Source organism: Oreochromis niloticus, linkage group LG3 (assembly GCF_001858045.2).
Source record: "Oreochromis niloticus isolate F11D_XX linkage group LG3, O_niloticus_UMD_NMBU, whole genome shotgun sequence".
Lineage (NCBI taxonomy): Eukaryota > Metazoa > Chordata > Actinopteri > Cichliformes > Cichlidae > Oreochromis > Oreochromis niloticus.
Window position 1 is genome coordinate 84,678,280 of NC_031967.2, and position 27,531 is coordinate 84,705,810.

Consider the following 27,531-nt stretch of genomic DNA (forward strand, 5'->3'; position numbering starts at 1 on the left):
ACTTCAGCTCTGCCTTTAACACAATAATACCAGACATTTTGATTACTAAGTTAGCCAACCTGGGGCTCCCGCCATCCACCTGCTCTTGGATAAAGGACTTCCTGGTCAACAGCGGGTGAAACTGGGTCCTCACCTCTCTTCGCCTTGCACTCTCAGCACCGGCTCTCCCCAGGGCTGTGTACTAAGCCCACTACTCCACTTACTCTACACATATGACTGCAGTCCCGCCCACCCAGAGAACATCATTGTCAAATTTGCTGATGACACAACAGCAGTGGGGCTGATCACAGGGGGAATGAGATGGGGTCCTGAGAACTGCCCCTGCCCCCTTGCACATCAACGGAGAATGTGTAGAGCGAGTGGAGTCCTTCAAATTCCTTGGCGCCCACATCTCTGCAGACCTCTCCTGGGCAGCTAACACCACTGCCCTAGTCAAGAAAGCCCAGCAGCGGCTACACTTCCTAAGGGTGCTCAGGAAGAAGCAACTAAACACCCCGCTGCTGGTGACCTTCTACAGATCCACCATCGAGAGCCTGCTGACCTATGCAGTGACAGTGTGGCACGCCAGCTGCACAGAGGCAGACAAGAAGAGACTACTGAGGGTGGTAAACGCAGCACAAAAAATCATTGGCTGCCCCCTGCCCTCCTTGTCTGCCGTCTACAACTCCTGTTGTCCTAGTAGGGCCAGAAACATTTTAAAGGACACTACCCACCCCGGGTACTATCTTTGCAACCTACTGCCCTCTGACAGTTGCTACAGATCCATAAGGGCCAGAACAAACAGACTCAGGGATAGCTTCTTCCCCAAAGCCATCACCATACTCAAGTCAAACTTGTACAAAAGTAATCTGCACTGAAATATCATCAATTCAATGCAAAATGACTGTTGTTGCTGTGGTTTCTCTGTGTGTTATTTTATTTTATTTTCAGCAGGTGTTATCAGCGTTTTTTTTCTCTCTCTCTCCTTCGGTTAACTTTCTCCCTAACCTTTCTTCTTCTTTCATCTTTTCTGTCCCTCAGTTTTGTCTGTTGTGGTTGTAATAATGTAAAATAAAATAAAAAATCCTGGAAAAGCAGTAGTAAAATATGACTATCACCTCGACTATTATAGCAAATGCTGAAATGCTCCGCTTGTGAGAGTAAAATCAGTTGGGCATTTTTTGAGCTTCAGACAACAATACTGATTGACTGCTGGAAGAGAGGCTAAAAGAACTAAAGATGCAAATGGGGCAGAGCTTCACTTGAATTTGATGTTGTACTGTAAGTGAGCATGGCCTGTTATTCATCTCTATAAGTGTGTTTTCTCTGCAGGTGAAGGTAGAAAGTGTGTGTGAGCTGAATTGAGCAGCATGGATCAGTGTGAGGACAGAGAGGAGGGAGTCCCTCCCTCTAAAAGCACTCTGTGTGGGGAACATGAGAGCCAGACCAAAGCTCAGAGGTGAGATGACCATCTCTAACTGTCCATGACTCTTCTCCATGTCACAGCTGAGCACTCACATCACTGCTCCATCATTATTCACAGGAACCCACCTGGACCTCCACCCAGCTCTGTGTCCTTACAGAGTGATGCGTCTAAACATGATGTCATTGACTTTAAATCAGGCGTGTGTCGTCCTGCAGAGAGGTAATGTGTGTGTAAATGTTGTTGTGACTCAGTGTTTGTGAATAAATCCTCCATCATGTTTAATGTCAGCTCAGCTCTGTTTCACACACATTTCTACGTTCACATGTGAAGCGGTGTGTGTTGGAGTGTTTCCACAAACACAGCAGATACTCAGAGAGATTATTTTTAGGAAGGGGAGATGTTCTCAAACTCTCTGTCCTAAAACTCTTCACTCAGTCTGATCCCCACTTACTGCTCCTCAGCAGTGCTGCCATTATCATGAACCAGGACAGAAATGAACTGAACTGTTGTTTCCTCATCAACTTCTTTCTGTCTGCTGAATCTGTAGTGAATCAAAGTGAAATGCAGTGACATCACTGCTCCATCATTATTCACAGGAACCAACCTGGACCTCCACCCAGCTCTATGTTCTTACAGAGTGACACGTCTGCAAATCGTCCTATTGATTTTAAAGTACATCAGGCATCTGCTGCAGAGAGGTGAGCTGTCATCAACTAATGTCAGTTTGGTGTCTGATTTTAATGATTTTGATGTTTCCTGGTTCCTAAGATGCATCTCTGTAAGAGAGCATTGTCTCAAAGGATACACAGGTACAGGTGTGTTTAAAAACTGTCATTTTATCTGGTTTGAAGACACATTTGGACACAAATTGCTGTTTTTAACTATTTATCTTAATCAGAGGGGGACATTTTGATATGACACATCTTGATCTTAAACTATCATAGAAAGAAATGCTAGCAGTGGGTAGTTTGACTTTAATTTAGTGGCTAAGCTAACAAAAACAAGCGTACCAGCTGTGTATGGGCAGAAATCTGTGCCATCAGAAACTGAATTTGAATTTGAATTGCTCGGATTGAATCTGAATTGTAACTTGAATAAATGCTTTTAAAAACTGAAAAGTTACTGTACGGCTATCATTTGTTAACATGACGCTTGTTCTTATACATGTAATACATTTATTACCAACCTGAGAGTTTATCCGCTGGTCATTTGACATGACGAATGACTTCTGAAGTCTTAATTCAGCTTAAGATGCTGTAGATTCCCGTCAGTAACACTTTCGGTCCACTAGTAAAACGTAGTTCTATTAATCTGCGCTCGATTACTCTTGAACCGGAACTGGATGTAAGTCCCAAAAAACGGAATTTTGGAACTGAAACTGAATGGTGAGAAGTGAATCTGAAATTATTCGAGAACTAAATTTAAAAGGGTAAAATACAGTTTCAAAGCAAATGAATTCATTTTCAAAATATAAAATTCAATTTGAATTTAGTGATGATCATTTTCAAACCAATAAATTGAATTTCAAATTAGACTAATTCAAATTCAGTTTTTAAAAGCATTTATTCAAGTTACAATTCAGATTCAATCCGAGCAATTCAAATTCAAATTTAACTTATTCAAATTCAGTTTCTGATGGCACAGATTTCTGCCCATAGCTGTGCTGTGGGAGGACGATAAACTGCTCTAGAAAACAAACAACAAGCCTTAAAGAGGACATCGCTCTGATCAGTGGAAAATGAAAGCCTCATAGCCTCATATGTGATGCATATGCAGTCTAAAACATTGGCTCGCTCAGCATTGGTCTCCAGGAGACAGCTGTCCTCGCCCTCCTCCTACTCTACACCTACACATTAGTGATCCTGGGCTGAAGTTGTTAGCTGCTTAGAGTTTATGCTGGAGAGGAACCTGCTCCCCTTAGATATGTTTCTGTAACAAATCAGTTACTTCTGTACAGTAAATAAAATTAACTAAACCAAGCTAATCTGCAAACACTGACTGGAAAATTTCTAGCAAACCAGCTAAAAATAAATAAAGAAAAAACAACTATATGTGCTGTTCAAGATTCATCTGGGAACACAGTATATGACCCGAAACAAATAAACAACATTTTCAGGGATTTCTATAAAACGTTGTATTCACCACAAATAAACCCATCTAAAAAGGAAATTGATCAGTTTTTAGACAACATAACTCTCCCAAAATTATCAGACACTCAAGCAATGGCACTAGATTCGCCACTGACACCAGGTGAACTCCAGGAAGCCCTGATAAGTATGCCCAATAATAAGGCTCCAGGCCCAGATGGCTTTCCTGCAGAATTCTACAAAGAATTCTGGACGATTCTAGCACCAGTTTTATACAGAACGTTGTTGGAAATCAAAGAAAATGGCAGACTTCCATCAAATATGAATTCTGCAAACATTAATCTCTTACTAAAACCAGGCAAAGACCCTGTATATCCCTCAAGCTATCGTCCAATATCCCTTATAAATGTAGACCTCAAAATAATCTGCAAAGCTCTCTCAAAGAGATTAGAGAAAATAACCCCCCTCTTAATTCATCCTGACCAAACTGGTTTCATAAAAGGTAGGCACTCATCAACAAATACACGTAGATTACTTAATTTGATAGACTACTCATACAGTAAAAACCTTGAAACTACAATATTTTCTTTAGATGCAGAAAAAGCGTTTGACAGAGTTAACTGGAAATTTCTATTTGCAACTTTACACAAATTTGGTTTTGGATCCTCTTTCATCAACTGGTTAAAAATATTATATAATTCCCCAACAGCTTGTGTGAGAACAAATGACCAGACATCCTCCAGCTTCTGTCTCCTGAGGGGCACCAGGCAGGGATGCCCACTCTCCCCTTCACTGTTTGCAATTTTTATCGAACCACTAGCAGCAGCAATTAGACAGAATTCAGTAATTAAGGGCATAAAATGCAAGAATGTAGAACATAAAATCAGCCTTTATGCGGATGATGTGTTACTCTTTCTCCAAAATTCACAAACCAATATCTCTGGGGTGATTGAACTGATAAACTCTTTTGCAAGAATATCAGATTACTCAATTAACTGGTCAAAATCTACAGTCCTTCCGATTAATTGCTCCTTCCATAATTCCTCTTCTACTCCACTGCAATCGGGAAATATAAAATATTTAGGTATTAATGTATCTCCCAAGCTTGCAGATCTAACTAAATTAAACCATATCCCACTTTTAAAGAAGGTAGAAGGTGATCTGGCTAGGTGGAAATGTCTACCCATATCACTCATGGGAAGGGTTGCCGCTATAAAAATGATGGTATTACCAAAAATAAATTATTTATTCTCAATGATCCCAACTAAACCGCCGCAAGATTGGTTCAGATCTCTAGATTCATATATGTCCAAATTCCTTTGGAAAAATAAGCCCCCACGTATAAGCTTAAAAACACTACAAAAGACCAAGGATAAAGGAGGATTAGAACTACCTAACTTTCAGCACTACTTCTTAGCCAACAGGCTTCAGTTTATCTCAGGATGGCAAAAACATACCCTCTTAGATGAACCTTGGCTAGATGTAGAACAAGCACTTTGCAATAATCTAGAGATTTCAGATCTACCATTTATCAGCTCAAACATCCAACGACATGAATGCTTCAAAAGCATCAACATCAGCTCTTCTCTGACAGCGTGGTGGGAGTTTCTGAAGTTGACAGAGTCTTCATTAATCCCATGCAAACGTACACCTATCTGGAACAACCCTGACATATTACAAAACAATAATATGATAAACTTTTCAGATTGGAGTAGTAAAGGAATCAAATACTTAGAACATATACTAGAAGGAACAGAATTTATTTCATTTGACAGACTAGTTACACAATATGGGATCAACAAGAAAAGATTTTTAGAATATCAACAAATTAAATCCATAATAAAAAAGAGATTTAAACCGGGTCAAGTTGAACTACAAACGCCACCAAGTGTGGTTCAATTTCTTACTCTTAAAACCCCCAAATTACTATCCAAAATATACAGAATGCTTTCTAAAACAGATGAATCAATATCACTTCCTATTGCAAAATGGGAAGCGGATTTATCAGTTAACTTTGACCAAAACTTCTGGTCTCAGATTTGCTTAAAAACCTTTCATCTAATTAGAAATCCCAGTCTTCAATTAATTCAATACAAAATACTACAGAGAGTGCACTATACAGGCCATCGGATGTTCAAGATGGGCTTTACGTCTACCAACAACTGCTCACACTGCCAAACCAATTCACCGGACAATTATATCCACGCTCTTTGGTTCTGTCCACCAGTTCAGAAGTTTTGGCGTGAGATATGTGAAGACTTATCAAAGTGTCTGAAATGTAACATTCCAACTTCCCCTTTAGTATGTTTGTTGGGCAGCTTAGATAATGTCACTCCGGAAAAGAATATAGCCCATATGGTTTTCACTGCCCTATGCATAGCCAAGAAAACAGTCCTCATGAACTGGAAAAATAAAAATAATCTTAATTCTAACCAATATAGAAATTATCTATTAGATTACATTAGTCTTGATACAGCCTCTGCCACCACATCAGATCAATTGCTCTGGGCTCCTTTGATCAGCTCCATCACCTAGTGGGGGTGGGGGTCTTAGTTTGGTCCCACCTTCACTGTTGTGATTGGTGTGGGGGTAGGGACGGGCTTAGGGCATCAGGGGGTTCCCCGGGAGCATCTTCCTTGGGGGGCTCAACCCGGGATAACGGTCATGGCCAATTAGGGGCTCTGTTGGCTCTTAGGTGACGGTTTCCTCGTGGCTGCGTGCAGCAGGGCTAGGGGAGGGTCTGTGCTGACGGACGTGGGTTACTGACCTGGTAGCCTGGCTGCCCCTGGGTGGGTCCGGGATGGGCGTGAGGTTCTGGGGGCGCTCCGTCTCTGGGCTGGGGCCCTGGCCAAGCCTCAGGGGCTTGGGTCCTGGTTGGTGTGTTGCCGGGGTTGTGGGCGGGTGGGTGTATGGGGGCCCAGTCCTGGCGCAGGGTGCCGCCTGTGCATCGAACCACCTGGGGGCTCTTCAACTGGTGGGGGAGGTTGTCAAATCCTGCAGGAGATTTCCTCTCTTCAGGAACTCTCTCTGCAGGAGGGGGAGATACAGGAGAGGTGGAGGAAGATCTCAGCCTGGGCGTCTATTGTCTTGTGTAGTCTGGAAGATGAGTGGATGATGGGGTGGGTGCAGTTTTCTCTGTGGTGGGGTCGGGTGGACTGTCCCGGGCTCTGTGGGGCTGGGCGGCGTTGCTGCACTGGGCCCCGGTCCGGATGGGCCTGGGCCCCCCTTTCCCTGGCGGGTTGCAGAGTATGGGGGTGCCTACTGGGGTCAGCGGGGGAGCTGGCCCAGGGAGGGGTCACTTGCCCCTCCCTTCCTTCCCTCCCCATCTCCAGCTGCCTCCCTCTTCCCGCTCCACCACAATCACCCACACATGCAGGGCCTTGGGGTAGGGGTGTGTCACCAGGGTGCAGAGGAGACATCCCCCCCCTCTGTCCCCTTCTGGCTGCCTCTGCCTCAATTTTATCCCACAACTTAGACATTCACATTACTCACACTCTCATTACACATACATATAGGATCTTGGGGGTGGGCACGCTACACGGATTCCAAATTACCATCAGGGTGTACACCTCACCCCTGGCGTCGTTGCCCACCTCTCAATTTTAAATACACGTAGACATTGAGGGCTAGCAGGAGGGGCTATACGCTTACCTGCTGCTCTGGCAGGTAGCTCCATGCCCTCCTGGGTTTTAAATGCACCTTAGAACACACATACATCAACACTACATAAGAGCGGGTGGAGGGAGGTTTGGAGTCTTCCTACACCCCCGTTCTCTGCGGCCTGCTGGAGCGGGGGGGGCTAGGAGGAGGAGTTGGCCGTCCGACTGGGGTCTGGAATGTGGGGCCTCCCTGCTGCTGCGGAGTCGGGGCAGTCTGCTTCTCCCCACCGCAGGGAAAAGGGTAACATCACCTGGGTCTGGGCGCAGTTTCCCCTCCAGGGGCAAGGGTACCTAGACCCGGGGCTTAGAGTACGCTTGGGGAGTGTGATTGTGTGTACAGCGTCTCTTTATGTCCGTCTCCACGTTGGGTGAGTGTTGAGTAATTGTATATGAGAGCATGAGGGTGGGAATAGATGTTTGTATCTGTGTGTGCCTGTTTGTCTGTGTCTTTATGTCAGGTTGGGTATCAGACGCCACCTCTCTGGGGACATCTCAGGCACTCCAAGGTTTGGAGGCCCATCTCCCCCCACCACTTCCCCTGCCGGTGGCAGACGCCCTCAGACATCGGTGCGTTGGTGGTTCTTTGTGTCCGGGGGTGGGCGCCCAGGTACCCACCGGCTCACTCCTTGGCGGCTGCTTATCGGGGCCTGGAGCCTGGGGCTCGCTCGGGCCACTTCGGGGATGGGGTGCCCTCGGCCTCTCAGCCCGGGGCTCGGTCACTCAGGCACAGCTGGCTGCCGGCGGAGCTCACGGGCACGTCACTGCAACCCCCCCGGCTTCTGCTCCGCGGCTGCTGAGTGACCCCTCATCTGGGACTCTCCTCAGCTCTTTCTGGGATAGTGGCGCGGCTGCCCCTCTGTTGGTCTTCCTTGGTCTCTTGTGTTCTGGGGGCCTCTGGATGTCTGGAGTTTTGATCTCCTCCATACCTGCTTCATGCCCTGGAGGACGGGGCAGTGGCCCCCCACACCCTCTAGCAGATCATTACATGAAGGAACCTTTTAAAAACAAGCGCGTTCATGCTCACAGGTGCACACACGGGTGATCACACACACAAACTACACCCTTTTTGGCTCCTACCTCAAAGCACACTGTGCGCTGTCGATCCTACGTGCTGCACAATAATGTTTAATATTTAGTATTTACTGTCATATTCCCATATATCATTGTGATGTTGTTTATTACTCTCGTTTTCTTCTGCTTGCTTTCTTTTTTTCTTTCTCAACAGGTGATCGATATATGTATTTTTTGTCTGCTTATTCTGTTGGTTTTTGGTTTTTGCCCTTCTCCCCCGTCCCTCTTCTCAGCTGTTTTTCTTTCCCTCTTTCTTTCTCCCCTTTCTTTCCACCAGTCAAGTCTGTCCCGTATTCAGCAAGTCAAAGTAAAATAAACAATAAAAGGTGAATCAAATGGACCATTACGGCAAGGCTGGGATGGTCCATTTGGTAAAGTAAATCCGTTGGGCATCTTTCTTCGCCTTTAGACAATAATTCTGATGGCAAAAGAACCAAACGGGACAGGTTTAATTAAAAAAAAAAAAAAAAAAAAAAAAAAAACACTGACTGGAAAACATCACAGATATAAGCAGTGCCATCTGATGGAAGGCTTTTACTGTGAAGTCTTCGCAGGAAGTGTGTGTTCATAGCAAACTGCAGGCAGATCACTGAGTGTTTAATGAGACAGGCAGACAGGAAAATCAACTCATTAGTATTGATGGAGTCAATGAAGCATCACCTTGTTTTCAGACTGAACGCTGCCTTCAAACAGAAAAGTATCTCTACTTTTACTCTTCTCTGTGACCATCAGAACTTCTGCACCGTCTTTTAAATTTGGATATTTTTAGCAACAGTCAGTAAATGATTTTAGTGACAAAGAAATGTGTTCACAGACAGAGGAAGAGGAGTGGTGTTAGTGAGGAGGCACAGCTGTCCTGCTGTGCTTTGTGTCAGGACGTCTTGAAGGATCCAGTCTCTACCAGCTGTGGACACTGGTTCTGCAGACAGTGCATTTCCTCATACTGGGACAAGTCTGCTTCATCAGGAGACTCTTCCTGTCCCCAGTGTGGAGAAAGATCCAGAACCAGAGCTGGACTGCAGACAGCCAGTCAGAGCAGCTGTGTACAAAGTAAGACTGAACATCTGTCTGCTGATGGACTCATTTCTGAAAACTGGACTTCTTGTTGTGTTGCTCAGACATTGAAGAGTAGAGCTGGGCGATATAAGATTTTTTCATATCACGATATGTTTTTTTCATTTCAGGCGATAACGATATATATCACGATATAAGCCAAATAACTATATTTGTAAGATTTAAATGTGCCGTTGCTCACAAGTAAAATGTGAAATAATCAGCAGCTTGTTTTGATTTAAATATTTATTTCCCATAATAAGTTCAACAGGGTAGATGTATTTAAGGAACATGAGACTTTTTCAGATAAATAAAGGCAAATATTGCAAACTACACAAAACGCAGCCGCTAAAGCGTTTAAGTTTCAAAATAGAACAAACAAACAGACTAAATTGTCAATTCCACTTAGAAACAAAATATTAATTCTAAAAATAAATCTTAGTTTGTTTTACAGAAAAACAGACAAAATTGACTAACTTTTGTCAATATCAAATAAACTGAGAACTAAAAGGAAATTCTCAATCTCTCCTTGTTGTATAGCTTAGCTTTTCAAACAGTTTTAACAGTTACTTTATTCTGACAAAAGCCGAATGACGAATTAGCGCTTTCAGTCAGAGATTGAGCATGCACCGGTTCATTGTATTTCCAGACTTGCTTTCGGCACAATTTACAGTGCGCGCTATTCTGTTTTTTGTCAGACTTGAAATAGCCTAAATACCTTCACACTACGGAACTTCTGTGGCCCTTCTGTTCGACAAGCTCTCCGGCATTGGAACCATCATCTGTTTTTTCTTCGGTAACCTTCGCTCACGCTCGGTTGATTTTTCTCTAATCGGCACACGCATTTCCTCCATTACCCGGGCGGCACGGCTGCAGCCAGGTGCTCTTGGCTGCTTCCCAAACAAATACACATGTACGGCTTGGCACTTGTGCTGTACGTAACAAGTCGCGTGACGTGACGCTGCGGATGTGATTGGTTCAGCTCTGCGCTACTTAATTTGGATTGGCTGTTCTTTTTTTTAAGAGGCCAAGAGAGATGAGGCCTATCGCAATAGTTTAATTTTTCTATCAAGAAAAAGTTATTTCGCAATACATATTGTTATCGTTCTATCGCCCAGCTCTATTGAAGAGTTTTCTTTCTCTTTAGTCTCATTGTTTTTCTTTCTTTCAGCAGATGTTGGTCTGCAGGAGGTTTTAGATGAACATAAGATCAGTCTGAGGAGGAGATGTGAACGTGTGAGTGAAGGAAGTGATGGAACAGGAAGTAGAACCCTCCTCAACACAATCTACACTGAGCTCTACATCACAGAGGGACAGAGTGAAGAGGTTCATACCCAGCATGAGGTGAGGCAGCTGGAGACAGCTTCCAAGATGGATGCCTTCCATGACACTCCAATCAGGTGCCAGGACATCTTTAAAGCCTCACCTGACCAACAGAGACCCATCAGAGTTGTTCTGACCAACGGCGTGGCTGGTGTTGGAAAAACCTTCTCAGTGCAGAAGTTCACTCTGGACTGGGCAGAGGGCTTGGAGAACCAACATGTCAGTGTGGTGGTTCTGCTTTCATTCAGGGAGCTGAACCTGATCAGAGATGAGCAGTACAGTCTTCTGGAGCTGCTCCATGTTTTCCATCCAACATTACAGAAGGTCACAGCAGAGAAGCTCGATGTCTCTCAGCTTTTGTTCATCTTTGACGGCCTGGATGAAAGCAGACTTTCATTGGATTTCACCAACAGGAAGCTGCTGTCTGATGTCACACAGAAGTCATCAGTCAGCCAGCTGCTGACAAACCTCATCCAGGGGAATCTGCTTCCCTCGGCTCTCGTCTGGATAACTTCCCGACCTGCAGCAGCCAATCAGATCCCTCCTACATGTGTTGACAGGCTAACAGAAGTACGAGGCTTCACTGACGCCCAGAAGGAGGAGTACTTCAGGAGGAGATTCAGTGATGAAGAGCTGTCCAGCAGAATCATCTCCCACATGAAGACATCCAGGAGCCTTCACATCATGTGTAGTATCCCAGTCTTCTGCTGGATCACTGCTACAGTTCTGGAGCACATGTTGACTACAGAGCAGAGAGGAGAGCTGCCCAAGACCCTGACTGACATGTACTCACACTTCCTGCTGGTTCAGACAAAGAGGAAGAAGAACAAGTACCATGAGGGACATGAGACGAGTCCACAGGAGCTGACGGAGGCTGACAGGGAAGTTCTTCTGAAGCTGGGGAGGCTGGCGTTTAAACATCTGGAGAAAGGAAACATCATGTTCTACCAAGAAGACCTGGAGCAGTGTGGTCTGGATGTCACAGAGGCCTCGGTGTACTCAGGAGTTTGTACAGAGATCTTCAAAAGAGAGTGTGTGATCTTCCAGAAACCAGTCTACTGCTTTGTTCATCTGAGTATTCAGGAGTTTCTGGCTGCAGTCTACATGTTCCACTGTCACACCAACATGACGGCAAAGGAGCTGGAGGACTTCCTTAGGATAGATTACAATGAGTCATCTCTGAATGTTTTCCTTAAGAGAGTCATGAAGAAATCCCTCCAAAGTAATAATGGCCACCTGGACCTGTTTGTTCGCTTCCTTCATGGCCTGTCTCTGGAGTCTAACGAAAGACTCTTAGGAGGCCTGCTGGGTCAGACAGAGAACAGTCCAGAAATCATCCAGAGAGCCATTAACAACCTGAAGAAGATGAACATTGATGAAATCTCTCCTGATAGAAGCATCAACATCTTCCACTGTCTGATGGAGATGAACGACTTCTCATTATTTCAGGAGATCCAAAAGTTCCTGAAGTCAGAGAACAGATCAGAGAAAGAACTGTCTGAGATTCAGTGCTCAGCTCTGGCCTTCATGCTGCAGATGTCAGTGGAGGCTCTGGATGAGTTGGATCTGCAGAAGTACAACACATCAGAGCGGGGACGACAGAGACTGATTCCAGCTGTGAGGAACTGCAGAAAGGCTCGGTGAGTCCAAATTCGTTCATCGAACTCATCAGCACAGAGCAGTAGATTTGTTATTCAGAAATACAGCAGACTTTCTCTAGGTTATTAAAAAGTCTGAAATTAAAATTATGGAATATAAATCCGGCCTCCTCTCGCTGCCTTTTATTGAGAGACAGTTCACACAAAACACAGCAAAGCAACGCCCACATGGTTCTAAGGCATTGTATATGTGTATGAACCTTTATATGTAAGTAGGAATGTGTGTGTGTGTGTGTGTGTGTGTGTGTGTGTGTGTGTGTGTGTGTCCTCCTGCTGACCACAGGGTCGTAAAAGCAGGAAGCTTACAACACAAGAAACAGATCTTTCAGATAGGATGCATCTCCAATAAAACCTCCCCCAACACAAAGTGGTTAGAGGTGCTCAGGATCAAAGGAATGGCTTTGATAATACTTCTTGAACTAAGACTGTACAAATTTAAGAAACACAATGGCAACATTCAACAATTAGACCTAACATATTGTACAGTAGATCGCACAATAATATTGTATAAGGTAAAAAAAAAAAAAAACGGAAAAACACAACAATCAAATGACCCCCTATGAGCAAGCACTTTGGCAACAGTGGGAAAGAGAAACTCCCTTTTAACAGGAAGAAACCTCAGGCAGAACCAGGCTCAAGGATGGGCGGCCATCTGCTGCGACCAGTTGGGGTGAGAGAAGGAATAAAGGATAGAAGACATACTGTGGTAGAGAGACAAAGATTAATAACAACTACAATATAAAAAAGTTCATATCGTATTTCATAATTGAATTGGCTGTCAGTATTGTTTTCCATATGAATATGTAGCATGGCCATTAATAAAAGGCCTATGCCAATAACTAATGTACAGAACAGAAAGTGTATCTGTGAGGGCATGGAGAGAAAAGGTAGACACTGAACATCCTTTCTCAGTGTTCTGGGAATCCATCCTAACTTACCAACCGTCCTACCCGACCTTTCTGCGCTTTGTGCATGGGCACAACGCAAAGTAGCAAATTTACTTCATTTTTTTAACCCATTGTGAATAGGTATTATAGATATGGTTAGGGGTAGGGGTAGGGTTAGTCAGAAGTCACTGTCAAATTATAATACGGGTAGGACAATTTGCCAAAGTAGCACCGTTTCTCAGAATACCAGCGTTATTAAGAATGATGGTAAAACATTAAAAAGCAGCAGAGTAAATAAACACAAAGCAGTACTGATGTGCTCTTTACAAATAAGGATTGAAGCAGATCAGGCTAGTAGAACCAGCAATTAGTCCTTTTACACTTATACAGTGTTAGAGAAATGGCTACAAGCTACAGCCTTTAAACTCGTGATAAAAATGCTGTCTCTGAATACATCAGCCCAGATGTTGCCGCATTACTTTATGATAGTTGGAGTTAAAAGAAGTAAGACAGGGTGATTATAATAAAAGCTGTCAAGATCAACAGGAGACTAAGAGCCTTCATCAGGAACTCAATGGGTATGTGACGTACAACACTAAAGGCCAACTTCAAGCCAAAAGTACAAATAACCATCACATGCCAGATTCACCAGGTAGATGCTCTGTCCCCACTGCTGTTCTGCAAAGGCCTGAACACCCTCAGTGAGATCAATAACAAGACTGACTATGGATACCGACTATGGAATGGAGCAATTGTCAGCTACCTCCTGTACATGGATGACATCAAGCTGTATGCTGTATGCCAACGAGATATGAATTCACTGACCCACACCACCAAGATATACAGCAACGTCATCAGAATGTCATTCGGACTGGAGAAGTGTATTTTGAGGCTAATGAAGAAAGGGAAGGTAGTCTGAACTGAGGGGATAGAACTACCAGAGGGCAACATTACAGACATCGAGGACAGCTACAACTACTTGGGGATCCCACAGGCAAATGGGAACCATGAAGAGGCCGCTAGGAAAGCTGTAACCACCAAGTACCTGCAGAGGGTCAGCAGAGTCCTGAGGAATCAGCTGATCGGTAAGAACAAGATCTGGGCAATCAACACCTACGCCCTGCACGTGATCAGGTACCCTGCTGGGATAATAAGCTGGCCAAAGGAGGAGAAAGAGGTCACTGACATCAAGTTGAGGAAGCTCCTTACTAAGCATAGAGGGTTTCACCCCAAGTCCAGCACCCTGAGGATGTATGCTGAGCGGAAGGCAGGAGGCTGGGGACTGGTGAGTGTCAGCACCACGGTCTAGGATGAGACAACAAACATCCATGAATACATCTGGAAGATTGCCCCAACTGACCGCGTGCTCAGAAATTATCTAAGGCAGCAGAAACCCAAGAAAGAGGAGGAAGAGGAGGCACCATGATGGAAAGACAGGCCCCTGCACGGTATTTACCACAAGCAGATAGAGGAGGTGGTTGACATGCAGAAATCGTACGAGTGGATGGACAAAACTGGACTGAAAAACAGCAAAGAGGCACTAATAGACTCCAACCTCTATGGATCTAAGAGTTTGTTACTGTGCTGCCATGATCAGTGCCTCTGTGCTGTCTTTCCTCTGGACTTCCAGGTTATACTCGGCATGGTTATACTATGCAACTTGGTGTTATGGTTATTTGTGTGTGTGTATATTCAATTCAATTCAATTCAATTCAATTTTATTTATATAGCACCATTTCAACTCCTTGCTCTTGGCGAAGGCGGTCGCACTTTTTTTCCTCCTCCTCTCCTCTCCCTTAGCTTCCGTCCTTAGCCTCTTGTGTCCTTGTCTAGTCTCGTGTTTTTTGTATTACTTTTCCTTGGAACACTCTCTCACAGTCTGTTCTCTAAAACCTAAAAGAATTGGATTTGATCAACTGGTCTCTGAATGCAATTGACACCCCTTCTCAACAAGAAGTCTGGGCTCGGGTGAGCCTGAGTGCTGAAGATATCTACCTGTTCGGAACCATGATAATAGGGTTCTTGCTGATCGGAGCTGGCTTGGCCCTGGCTTATCGAAGAATTAAGGAAGCGGAACCGGCTGTTCAAACCCCCACAAGGCTGCCCGCTGGGATTGAAATGATGGGACGAGGCGTGAGTTTCTCGAAATGTGCTCATTGAGTGCAGCACGGATAAGATCTTGGAGAACCGCACGGCTGCCGTGAATACTCAGAACAAGACCTCTGAGCGCAAACTGATTACATCTGGAGGGGCTCGCTTGGAATAACACCTCTGAGCGCAAATTGGATCACATCTTGGGAAGCGCACTGCGGTCGTGAGTTCTCAGAATCTGCTCTCTGAGCACAAGAATGACAACATCATGGAACGTAAGTTTGGATAACATCATAGAAAGCTCACGGCTCTCCAACGGGAGATTGAGAGACCAGTGTTGGACTCTTAGAACAGCTTTGAAATTCACATGAGTTGTTCGCAATAAAGTTAAAACCACCATTACTTCATGCGGAGACCCCTTCGGCGCCAGCTGCGGTCTCAAGGCTGGAGCTGAACAACAACACCCTGATAACGACTGTGTTGAGACTGTTCTTCCCATTCTATGCAAGGCCACCTGGGTTGGCTGGAAGACTGTTTACTTAGCCTGGCAGGGCGAAGGACACTGTCTCAGCTGAACTCTGAACACGTACACACACACACGCACACAGACATATATACACATGCAGATATACACTCATCCCCCCTCCCCCCTCCAAACGCCTTTGACGCTTATTCCCTTCCGATGGTGACGGTAGATCATGGAGACAAGCGCATAGGCTGCAGGCCCGGATGTACTATCTGAGTACCAGTGAGGTTGACTGGTACCAGCGTGATATAGTCGGGCTCGCCTTAACGCACAGCTTGGCCTCTGGAACCAGTCTCCAGTCTCCTGAGACTCTGTTTCAGTCTGGAGTGTCCTCTGGTGAGAGGCAGTGGGCTGGAGTGGGTATCTTGGTATCCCCTCGGCTTGCTACCGGCATATTGGGGTTTCTCCCAGTGGACGAGAGGGTTTGTTCCCTTCGCCTCCAGGTCGGGAAACGGGTCCTGACGTCAACTGTGCTTTTGGACCAAGTGGCGGTTCACAGTATATAGCCTTCTTGGAGTCCCAGGGTGGGGAACTGGAGGGTGCTCCACCTGGGGACTCTGTTGTCCTACTGGAAGACCTCAATCCTCACGTGGGCAACGACAGCGAGACCCTGAGGGGCGTGATTGGGAGGCTGTTCCTCTCAATCATGCCTCCCAGGGTCTCACTGTGGATTGGGGACATTGAGTACGAATGGACAATGTTCAGCATCTCCATTGCCAACGCCGATGCACTGAGCTGCGGGTGCAAGGTAGGTGATGCCTGTCGTGGTGGTAATCCCCAGTGCGGGCAGTGGCTGAAGCAAGAACTCGGGTGTGGGAGGAGTTCGGAGAGGTCATGAAAAAAGACTGCCCTGAATAGATTCTGGAAAACCGTCAGGCAAGTCAGGAGGGGAAAGCGGTGTTCTACCTGCACTGTTTATAATGCAGGTTGAGCGCTGCTGACTTCAACTGAGAAAATTGTTGGGCCATGGAAGAAATACTTTGAGGACCTCCTCAATCCCACTGGCACCTCTTCCGTGGAGGAAGCAGAGTCTGGGGATGAGGGGGGGGTGACCCGCCAATTTCCGGGGGCGAGGTCACTAAGGCAGTTAAACAACTTCTTGGTGGCAGAGCCCCTGGGGTGGATGAGGTCTGCCAAGAGTTCCTGAAGGCTCTGGATGTTGTAAGGCTGTCTTAGTTGACACACCTCTACAATGTTTCGTGGAGATCTGGGGCAGTAGCCCTTGATTGGCAGACCGGGGTGGTGGTCCCAGGAAAGGACCGGAGGGTGTGTTCCAACTACAGAGGAATCACACCCCTCAGCCTCCCTAGGAAAGTCTATGCCAGGGTGGTGGAGAGGAGAGTCCGTCCGTTAGTCAAACCTCGAATACAGGAGGAACAATGTGTTTTTTGTCCTGATTGTGGAACACTGGATCAGCTCTTCATCCTCCCAAGAATACTTGAGGGTGCAATGAAGTTTGCCTATATGTGTTTTGTGGACTTGGAGAAGACATTCGACTGTGTCACTCAGGGGGTCCTGTGTGGAGGGGGGGTGCTCTGTGAGTATGGGGTGTCTGGCCCATTGCTATGGGCAATTCAGTGTTACGGCCGAGAGGGCCAGGCTGTGGGTGTGGACTCAAATGCAGACACAGAGGGAGGCAAAACAGGCGTGAACACAGTGCTTTATTTACAGTGCCTAGTAAAATTACAAGGCAGGAAACTATGAATGCTATGAACGGAGAATGCTATGAACTGTGAACTGTGAAAGCTATGAACTGAGAACTATGAGGACAAATTATTAACATGAAACTCAGACTGAATGCTATGACTAGGTGCAAGATTTCATAGACGGGTCCTGGGAATGGAAAGAGGGGCAGCGGCTTGGGTGGAGGTACACAGTCACTATAATGAGAAGAGAGAGGCAGTCAGTGGCAGTCTAGTAAATCATAACTGGAGGATTAGGCTGTGGTGGTTAGGGCTTACGCATTGCAGGTGAAAGTGTCATGCGAGGAGGGGTTGTCCAAGGGAGTCCGGGTGAGGAGTGTCCAGAGAGGGTCCAGAAAATACTTGGAGCAAGGGACCTGGCAGGGAGGCAGGCAGATGGAGTCTTATGATGAAAAGGAAGCAACCTGATGACAGAGAACCAGCGTCCAGGCGGAGATGCGTGTAGTTCAGTTTGTTAAGCGTGACAGCCAGGTGGGTCCTATGACAAAGAGGTGGTGAGGAGAAATGCAATTGTTAAGTGGCTCTCACAAGGGCTTGGCGGCCTAGCACTAACGTGAGTTAGCAGAAGGTCTGGCAGAGGTCTGTTGTGAGCGCTGGTCTTATATGCTGGTGACATGATTGGAATCAGGTGTGAAAGCTGATTGGAGTCTCTGCCTGAAGGTGGAGCCCAGCAGAGTGGAAAAACCCCACACCAACCCGGACCATGACATTCAGTCCTTATACAACCATTGCAAGAGCTTGGTCCGCAAAGCCGGCAGTAGGTCGGACTCAGTCCTGGTCGGTGATGGACTCCGCCAGGCCTGCCCTTTGTCACTGATTCTGTTCATAACTTTTATTGACAGAATTTATAGGTGTAGCCAAGTGGTGGAAGACTTTCACTTGGGTGGTCTCAGGATCTCATCTCTGCTTTTTGATGATGATGTGGTTGTGTTGGCTTCATTGGCTGATGGTTTCCAGCTTGCTTTGGAATGGTTCACAACCGAGTGTGAAGCACTGGGAATGAGAATCAGCACCTCCAAATCTGAGGCCATGGTCCTCAGCCAGAAAAGGGTGGAGTGCCCACTTCGGGTCAGGGATGAGTTCCTGCCCCAAGCGGAGGAGTTTAAGTATGTTGGGGTCTTGTTCACGAGTGACGGAAGAAGGGAGTAGGAAATCAACAGAGGGATTGGTGCAGTGATGCGGACGCTGCACTGGTCTGTTCTTGTGAAGAGAGAGCTAAGTGTAAAAGTGAAGCTCAGTTTAACAGTTGATCTACATCCCTACCCTTACCTCTCTCTATATATATACCTGAGACAGGTGAGATCCCACATTAAGGCAAGGTTTCAGGTGAACCCACTGTGAAACCTAGCCCCACCCTATCATGTGATTTCCTGAGTTTAAATGGCCCATCATCTGGGAAGGATCTCAAAACTGGATTATAGATGGCAGACAGTTGGTGTCGTAAGCCACAGCTTCTGTTCAATGATGGTCTTTTACAGTCGACATAGATGCTTCTTTCACTCCTCTTTCAAACCATCTTTCTTAATATTAGGAAGTGGCTGTTTGGTCTCTCCAATGTAGAGGTCAGAGCATTCCTCACTACACCCTACCGCTTACACTAAGTTGTTATGTTTGTGTACATGACTTTTGTCTTTGGGATGAACAAGTTTTTGTCTGAGTGCGTGGCTGGGTTTGAAGTACACTGGGATGCCATGCTTGGAGAATACTTTCCTGAGTTTCTCTGATAAACCGGCTACATAGGGGACAATAATATTGTTCTGTTTGTCTTTTTGATCCTTCCCATAAGTGCGGACATGTGTCAGCTGGTCTGCACATTCAGTGAGCATTCTTCCAGGTATGTTATCTGGACCAGCAGCTTTCATTGGGTTAACTCTGCAAAGAGTTTTCCTCACATCAGCAGAGTGGTCGTTGTGAGGAGGGGTGGTATTCCTTACGAACACGTCATTCTAAGAGTCGCACCGTGCATAGAAGATGGCTAGCACCTCATTGTTGGGCTGCCTTGTCGCCTGCTCTGAAGGTGGAGTCTCAAGTCTTTAGCAGCTCATGCACTTCTGCAGTCATCCACCGTTTCTGCTTGGATCATATTTTGATAGTCTTGGAGACAGTGACATCATCGATATACTGGCGATTCTGTTCTCAGACATGTGAAGCCAGAGACACCGGCAACCATAGTTAATTGTCTTCCAGAAGCCAGAGCAGGCGACATTGAGTAAAATTTAAAACTGCTGGCTAAGGGTAAACGTAAATTCAATAAAATCATAATTGACATCGGCAGTAATGGCACTCGGTTACGTTAATCGGTTACGTCAATATTGAATTGGTGTGTAACTTTTGCCAAAACAATGTCGGACTCTGTAATTTTCTCTGGTCCCCTCCACAAGGAGGAGTGAGATGTTTAGCCACATGTTCTCCTTAAATTGCTGGCTGTCTGAGTAGTGTCCAAAATATGATGTGGGCTTCATAGGTAATTGCCAAACGTTCTGGAGGAAATCTGGTCTTGCTAGGAGAGACGGCATCAATCCCACTTTGGATGGAGCAGCTCTCATTTCTAGGCAGTGGCGTGCACAGACATTTTGGGGGGCAAGTGCTCCAGGGGGAAAAAAGGGCACTTTTTGCATATGTGGAAAACCTTTTCTTTTTATAATAAAAAAATCGCACAGGTTAAATGCAATTTGACTTTTATTTCAAAACATTCTCTAAAAATCAAAAATCACACCACAAAAAGATAAAATCTGTATCCAACTCTAAACTATATACATACATATTCTCAAGTGTCCATTAAATGGAGTGTACTGCTCTAAAGAAGCATCCTTCTTGGTGCCATGTCTTTGTAGATGTTGATGACCTCGTTGTAATTGATCTCCACATCTTTCTCAATGGTCAACAAGAGGAGATCAGACAACCTTTCTTCTCCACACAAACTTCTTAGTTTATTTTTGATTATTTTTAGCTTTGAAAAGGATCTTTCAACTGTCGCAGTTGTCACTGGTAGTGTTGCGTAGATCTGAATCATTTTGACAAAGGCAGGAAAGATCAGCTGGCCATTGTTTTCCCTCAGTATCAGAAATATTTCTCTGAGGTCTTTTGAACTAAAGCTGGAGTGGAAGACCTTTAATTCTGTTTTGAGCTGGTCCTCATCTTCTCCATAGAATTCACAGAGGATGTGGACAGCTTCAATGGCTTCTGGGTTTGGTGGGCCTACCCAGTTAGCATGCACAGTTAAGGGCTGGAAGGACTGAATGATTCTGGCCGTTGGGCTTCCAGTATTGTCCCCTTTGAACCTCCTGTTCAGTTCCCCAGTCATGATGTCCAGAAAGGTGAAATATACACCACTCCTGAAATGTGCCTCCACTGACTCAAACTGAGCACCTACTTGAGACACTGTGGTGCTGTGTTGGAAACGCACTGGAACTTTCCGCTTTCTCTCCTGACCAGGCACCACGGTAGGTACTGGAATGTTGAAACTCTCTGCCTTCTCTGATGCACATCTAAATATCTCTCCAAATTTCTCCTCAGACCTCATGGTTTGCAATGTGTGAAGCACACCATCAATTACCTTGTAGGCAGTGGAATGGTCCAACCCTTCTTCCTGCAGAGAATCTGATGCCAAAGCAGTGACTTCAAATACTGGTGTGGTGATTTCCATGCAGAGAATGAACATAAAATTAATGGCATTTCTGTACATCTGAGCATCACCTTGGGCCAGGTTAGGTGGGTCACTGTCACTGATGTCATCAAGGAGCATCAAAATGGCTTTCAAATTTCTCTGAAGTGCCTTCAGTGCTTTTTCCCTGCAAGCCCATCGAGTATCTGACAGCTGCTGGAGCTCCATAACATGTTGTCCAGGAAAGAGAGACTCCTGAAATTTGACCAAGGCAGCATGACGCTTTGGGGAGCCTGAGCAAAAGGCATACAATTTCTCCACCAAGTTGAAAAATGTCACAAAATGCTTGCTGGACTTTGATGCCTCCACTAGTACCAAATTGAGGCAATGGGCTTTGCAGTGCACATAGAGGGCCTTCTCATTGTGTGCACGGATTCTAGCTTGGAGACCTTTATACATGCCACTCATGTTGGCTGCTCCATCATAGCCTTGACCATACATGTTCTTCATCTCTAGGCCATTCTTTTGCAGAAGCAAGAACACTGTATTCTCCAGCTCCTGGCCTGTAGTTGTATCAACATTGCACACTTTGATGAATCTCTCCTTTATTTGCATATGATGAAAATATCGCACAACAAATAACACTTGCTCTTTGTGTGAAACATCAGAGGTTTCATCAAGTAGAATGGAATACATTTCAGCCTCTTTTATTTCACGTTGTATCTCCTTCCTGATGTAAGTTCCTAGTGCTGCAATGATGTCATTTTGACTTCTGTTGGAAAGCAGTGACACCTGGGGCCTTGTCTTGGTGGCTTTAACTGTGGCAATTTTTTCCAAATGCATTTTCAGCACACTATCGTAGCGGGAAAATACATTGACTAATTCACGAAAATTGCCACGGTTATCACTGGACTCACTCTCATCATGACCTCGGAATGCTTGTCCCTGACGTGCAAGATACACTGTTAGGTCAATTAATCTTGTCAGGATTTCTTTGTTTGTCTGCCTCTCTCGCTCTCTAACTTCCACCCCTTTTACGTCTGAAACATCAAATGCAGACTGAAGGGCCTTTTTCTGGAAATTGATCCATCTAACCATGCTTGTCATGTGCATCTCTGCGCTGGAGTGTTGTTTGATTTTTTCAAGAGCAGTACTCCACTTTCTGATGCCATCAGTTGTCCAGGCTGTTCTGCTTTTATATTTTTCATCCGAGAGGAAAAGCCGACAACTAAAACAATGCATTGAACTAGCAGTGGGTGAGTATTCCAGCCACACATTAGCAGAAAACCAATGTTTCTGGAATGATCTCCCCTCAGTTTTTGGGTAAGGTATATCAGGCTGACATGGGCCCACATTGCAGCACATTGAAACGTATCTGTCATTGCGCTTTATTTTAAATGTATGGATGTGTGTTGGATCTGTTGGGTATTGTAAAGCTGCTAACTTTGACATTATGTGATCGATCTGTTCTTCCTCATTGTGGTCTTCAGAGAGCACTACATCAGTGTCTGTAGGCCTAACTGAACCTGTTGCTGCATTGGTCGCGGCTTCATCTGTTTCTATATCTCCCTCTTCTGCTATGCTGGTAGATGGCATAGAGCTGCTTCCCTGCTGTGACTGACTACAATGGAACAATAATAATAATAATAGTATTATTATTTATCATAATAATAAGCTTAAACAGATAGTTTTAATAATAACCCATACTGCAAGTCTTGTAACATAGAAATAACTTTCGTAGGTACAAAATAATAGTTAGCTCAATGCCTGCTGATTAAGTTCATTAAAAACTAAGTGTGAACAGCTTTTAAGATTTTTCAATAGAATTAACTGCAAGGAGCAGGTTACATTAAAACATTAAAATAGAACCTGACTCTGCCCTTGACTCTGACCTTTCATCTTCATTTTCCTTTGCTTTCATCCAGGAGAGCAGAGAACTGCTTCCCTGGGCTGCCTGTTGTAGATCCCTTTCTTTCTCCTTTCTCAGCCTCTCTTTCCTAGGCATTATGCTTGCTGAAATTAGTAAATAAATAGACCAAAATGTATGAGAACGAATAAGACTGACTGTGGTCATTACAAGAACAGGGCAGAATGGTCGTTTTCACAGGCAATTGGGAACTGCCTATTTTTCCTTTAGCAAATTAATGTGTTAATGTTGCCAATATGTTACACCAAAAAAAATTAACATGTCTAACCAGTGCTTCTCAAAACTTTTAACATGCACCACCCCCAACACCGTACCCTTCAAACTACCAATAACAACGTCACTGTTCTGTCACAATCAGGTCACAACACAGTGCGTAAATGTCTGCGAGCTTCGCTGAGTCAGTAACAACCAGTTAGGCTAAAGACTGCATCTTTAGACAGTTGGACGGTGTTCTAACTTTCTCACAGGAGACACCTACTAAAGACAGTCAAAGACATTAATTTCAATCTTACCAAAGTAGGACAGTAGTTGACGTTAGTTATGAAAGGCTAATCCACAAAAACGGAGAAACGTCCATAATTCTATTATTCATAATCATGTCAAGGTTTTAGGTTTTTCTGCAGTTCCATCTCTAAAAAGTGTGATGTCTTCCCGTCACTGACTTCAGTTTGAAAACTTTGTATTTATTCACAGATTTCCGTGAGATCATCCTAAAATTTGGAACGAAAAATGGGCTCAAAAGAGCCCTCTGCCTAACGGCATGTAGCCTATAGCATAACGTGATATTTTCAATAGTGTATGCAAAAAGGTCGGAATTGATGGAGAGTGGGGTTGCCTAAATGGTTTAGGTTACATTTTAAATGTGTCGTTTTTTTGTTTATCCATATGGATGGATGGAGGGGGCAAGCTGGCAAAGTTTGTCATGTGCAGTTTCTGACAGGCTACTTCACAACAAAACAATTGCAGGTTGGTCTTAGAGGGCAAACAGAATAATTTCACTCGATTCATGGGTTACCTGACTGGTTGGGAAGGGAAAGAGCTGCCGTGTTGTCCGCCGTGGCTCCCAGTCGCTATAGTTAGCCTACTATGCCTACTCCAAGTAGTCCTATGTCATGCCGCTGCTACACGCCTCACAACAAATGAACTGCAAGCGTGTTCACGTGACACGGTGACAGTGAAAAAGCGACAGGGTTCGGGTGTCTTTGAAGAAGGGGCACAAATCAAGCCATTATTTTCACACCTTTTTAAATCGCGCAGCTTTAAAAAAAAAAAAAAATCATGTCTTTCAAAAGGGCACTTTTTTGGACTGAGGGCAAAAGGGCAAGTGCTTCAGCACCACCTCGTCTCTATCTGTGCACGCCAGTGTTTCTAGGATATAGACAAATTTATTAAACCCCCCAAAATATTACTATCCAGAGTTGGGACCAGGAAGCAGAGTTGTAGACTTGCACGCCACTCTGCAGCTTCTCTCCTCCTGTTGCCCCCCCAAAAAACCCATCTCCATAGAGACTATATCAGCTCCCAAACAGACAAAAAACAAACTAAAAGCCAGCAACAAACAACTTGTTGCATGCTCATTCATCCAGGTAAGTAAATCTCTGAAAGCGTTTTGTGGGAAAACTGGCTGATCCTGTATGTGTCAGAAGTATCGGAACAGCTGAGACGCATTTTTTTCTAAACACCGTGTCTCTGTGGCTGTTAAACCCCAAAACAGGCTGCGAAAAAATTGGTCCTCCTCAAGGATCAGTACCCCCAACACAAACAGAGTAACATAGTGTACGTTGTTAAGTGCCCCGAGGATTGCCAGGTTTTATACATCGGGGAAACCAAGCAACCCCTGGCAAAGCGGATGGCACAACACAGAAGTCAATGATGAGGATGTACACATCCTAGACAGTGAGGAACACTGGTTTGAGTGCGGAGTCAAGGAGGCGATTTACGTGAAAAGGGAAACACCATCTCTGAATCGAGGAGGAGGCCTAAGGGTACATCTTTCGCCATCTTACAATGCAAACATCACCAGCTCTTATGGAGGGAAGCCCTGCCCCACCTTGGATAATAAGGCCACTTGTCTGTAATGCTAATACCGGCATACAGACCGCTCATCAGATGCTGCAAATCAGTTCTGACACAAGGGAGAACCTGGCCTGCAGGAGCTCTCTCTGCTCTTCAGGACTGTTTTGAGCATACTGATTGGCAAATGGGGGGATCGTGGCTCAAGAGTGGCTAAGCATCAGGCTTTCAAATGAATTAAAAGTTTGTCTTGGTCTGTCATTAATTAATAGGCTGATGTAAGAAATTGCTGCCACACTGCCCCCTCGGCCTGTGCGTCGAGGTTCCTGATAGAATAACTCAGGGGTGTTGATTCATTTAAACTAACATAATCATCCTGCTGTAACCAGGTTTCCGTAAGGCAGAGTAAGTCAATTTGTTGATCAATTATTAACTCATGTACTAACTATCATGGTCCCAGGACTTCTGACCTGATGTTTTGAGTTTTGACATTCTGTATTAAGTTCATTTGTATTGTTAAGATCCCTCGGTTTTCTGTTCAGTACTGCTAATTTTTTTTTTAATTCTTTATTTCTAAACTATTACTTCACGAAGGTGATTACAGGCATTGATCAACACAATTTACAAGGGAAAAACAAAACAGAACAAAACGAAAAAGGAAAAAAACAAACAACAACAAAAAACAAAACAAAACAAAAAACAAACAAACAAAAAAACAGTCGGAAGTGACTAGTTAGCTAGGTTGGTGATTTCAAGCTTTGAAAAGAAGATTCGGCTTATGGGTATTGGCATATAGGACCCACTTATCCCAACACGAACGGAACCAACACACCCTGTCATTGACATAAGCTGTTACCTCCTCCATCCTATAAATCTCTAGCGTAATTTCCCACCATAGTGACAAAGTCGGTATATCTTGCAAGGACCATTTCTTAGTTATACCTTTCTTACTGGCAACAAGTAAAGCTCTTAACAGACATGTATCATTTTTAGACCAGTTCTGCGGTATACAACCAAAAAAGATTGTCTTCATGTCCAAAGGAAATGTACAGTCAAAAATGCCTTGTAATGTACCATGAATGTCTTTCCAATAGGTCCGTAGCAAAGAACAGTCCCACATAATATGGGTATGATGTGCTCGTTGGTGTCCAGAGTTTCTCCAACACACAGGAGGGTTCCCATCATAATGAGCCTTTTGACACGGAGTAATAAAGAACCTTATCAAAGACTTCCATCCAAATTCCCTCCAGCTGCTGGAGGAAGTACTCCTCCATTGCCGTTCCCACATCTGAGTCCATTCATCCCTTGAAATACACACCCCTCCCTCCTTTTCCCATAACGTCTTCACATAGTCAGTTGAGTGGGGAAGCTTTTTTATAAGAAAATTATAAAAAAAAGAAATGAGTCTTGTATCGACATCCCCACTATATGCCTGTCTAAACAGAGTTACCAATTCCACATTAGTGTTTGACATCACACCGATTGTTGTCTTTATATAATGTCTTATTTGCAAGTATCGATAAAAATCCTGTTTTTCTAGATTGTATTTCTGTTTCAGTGTGTCAAAGCTAATTAAGTTCCCATCCTTAATCAAACTATCGAATGTAGATAACCCTTTAGCGGACCAACTTTTAAAGCATGAGTCCAATTTATTCGGGGCAAAGTCAGAGTCATATGCATACCATTTAAATAAAGCCAAATCCCGTTCCAGTTTAAATTCTTTCACGACTTTTCTCCATACAGTAAGTGTACATGACACACAGGGGTTGCAAACCTTGTCAATCCATTCTCAAATGTTCAAATCCATCAAGACAGCTTGTATTGGAGAGGAAAACATGCTCTTCTCAATGGTCTTCCATTGTGCTTGGTAGCTTGTATCACACCAATTGACCACAGTCTTTAACTGAGCAGCCTGAAAATAATTTTTTTAGTGACGGCAACCCCCATCCTCCCACCTTCTTATGTAGTTGTAAAGTTTTAAAACTGACCCTCGGCCGCTTCCCCCCCCCATATAAACCGCGATATTATTTTACCCATTCGTTGAATCGGCTTGAATCAATAGGTATTGGTAGTTTTTGGAATAAATATAATAATCTTGGCAGAATATTCATTTTAATGGATTCAATTCGTGAGTGTAGAGAGAGAAAGGGGATCATGTTCCATCGTCTAATATCACCCACTATTCTCCTTTGTAGGGAACCAAAGTTCTCCTCAAATAGTTTAGTTAAATCCTGAGGAATAACAACTCCTAAATATTTCAATGATTTTGCTTGCCATTTTCCAAGATCATTTTCTCCAACAGTCATAATCCCCGTGTGTTATTTAACCCTTGTGTGGTGTTCTTATTTTTGTTACTCAGCCAGTGTTCATGGGTCTGGTGGACCCGCTAGAGTTTTGGCTTTCCAAATTAACACTATCAAACAATTTTATGTTAAATTACTCAACAGATGTGAGCCGGAGGGTTATAGTTATAACTGAGAATTTGAGTTTTAGACATATAAATTTTATAGCCAGAGAGTTTCCC

At 44.4% G+C, this 27,531-nt stretch overlaps 1 protein-coding gene across 2 annotated transcripts in view; it reads left to right on the forward strand.

Moving 5' to 3' along the window:
- Positions 1–1,393: 1,393 nt before the first annotated feature.
- Positions 1,394–27,531, forward strand: part of LOC100700611 (NACHT, LRR and PYD domains-containing protein 12-like) — a 48,750-nt gene continuing 22,612 nt past the window's right edge. For both annotated transcript variants that reach the window (XM_019357355.1, XM_019357356.1), the window contains exons 1-5: positions 1,394–1,438; positions 1,523–1,624; positions 2,002–2,103; positions 9,037–9,272; positions 10,447–12,238. In XM_019357355.1, coding sequence (XP_019212900.1) covers positions 2,030–2,103; positions 9,037–9,272; positions 10,447–12,238 — 2,102 coding nt within the window. In that variant the 5' untranslated portion in view covers positions 1,394–1,438; positions 1,523–1,624; positions 2,002–2,029. The remainder of the gene's footprint in view (positions 1,439–1,522; positions 1,625–2,001; positions 2,104–9,036; positions 9,273–10,446; positions 12,239–27,531) is intronic.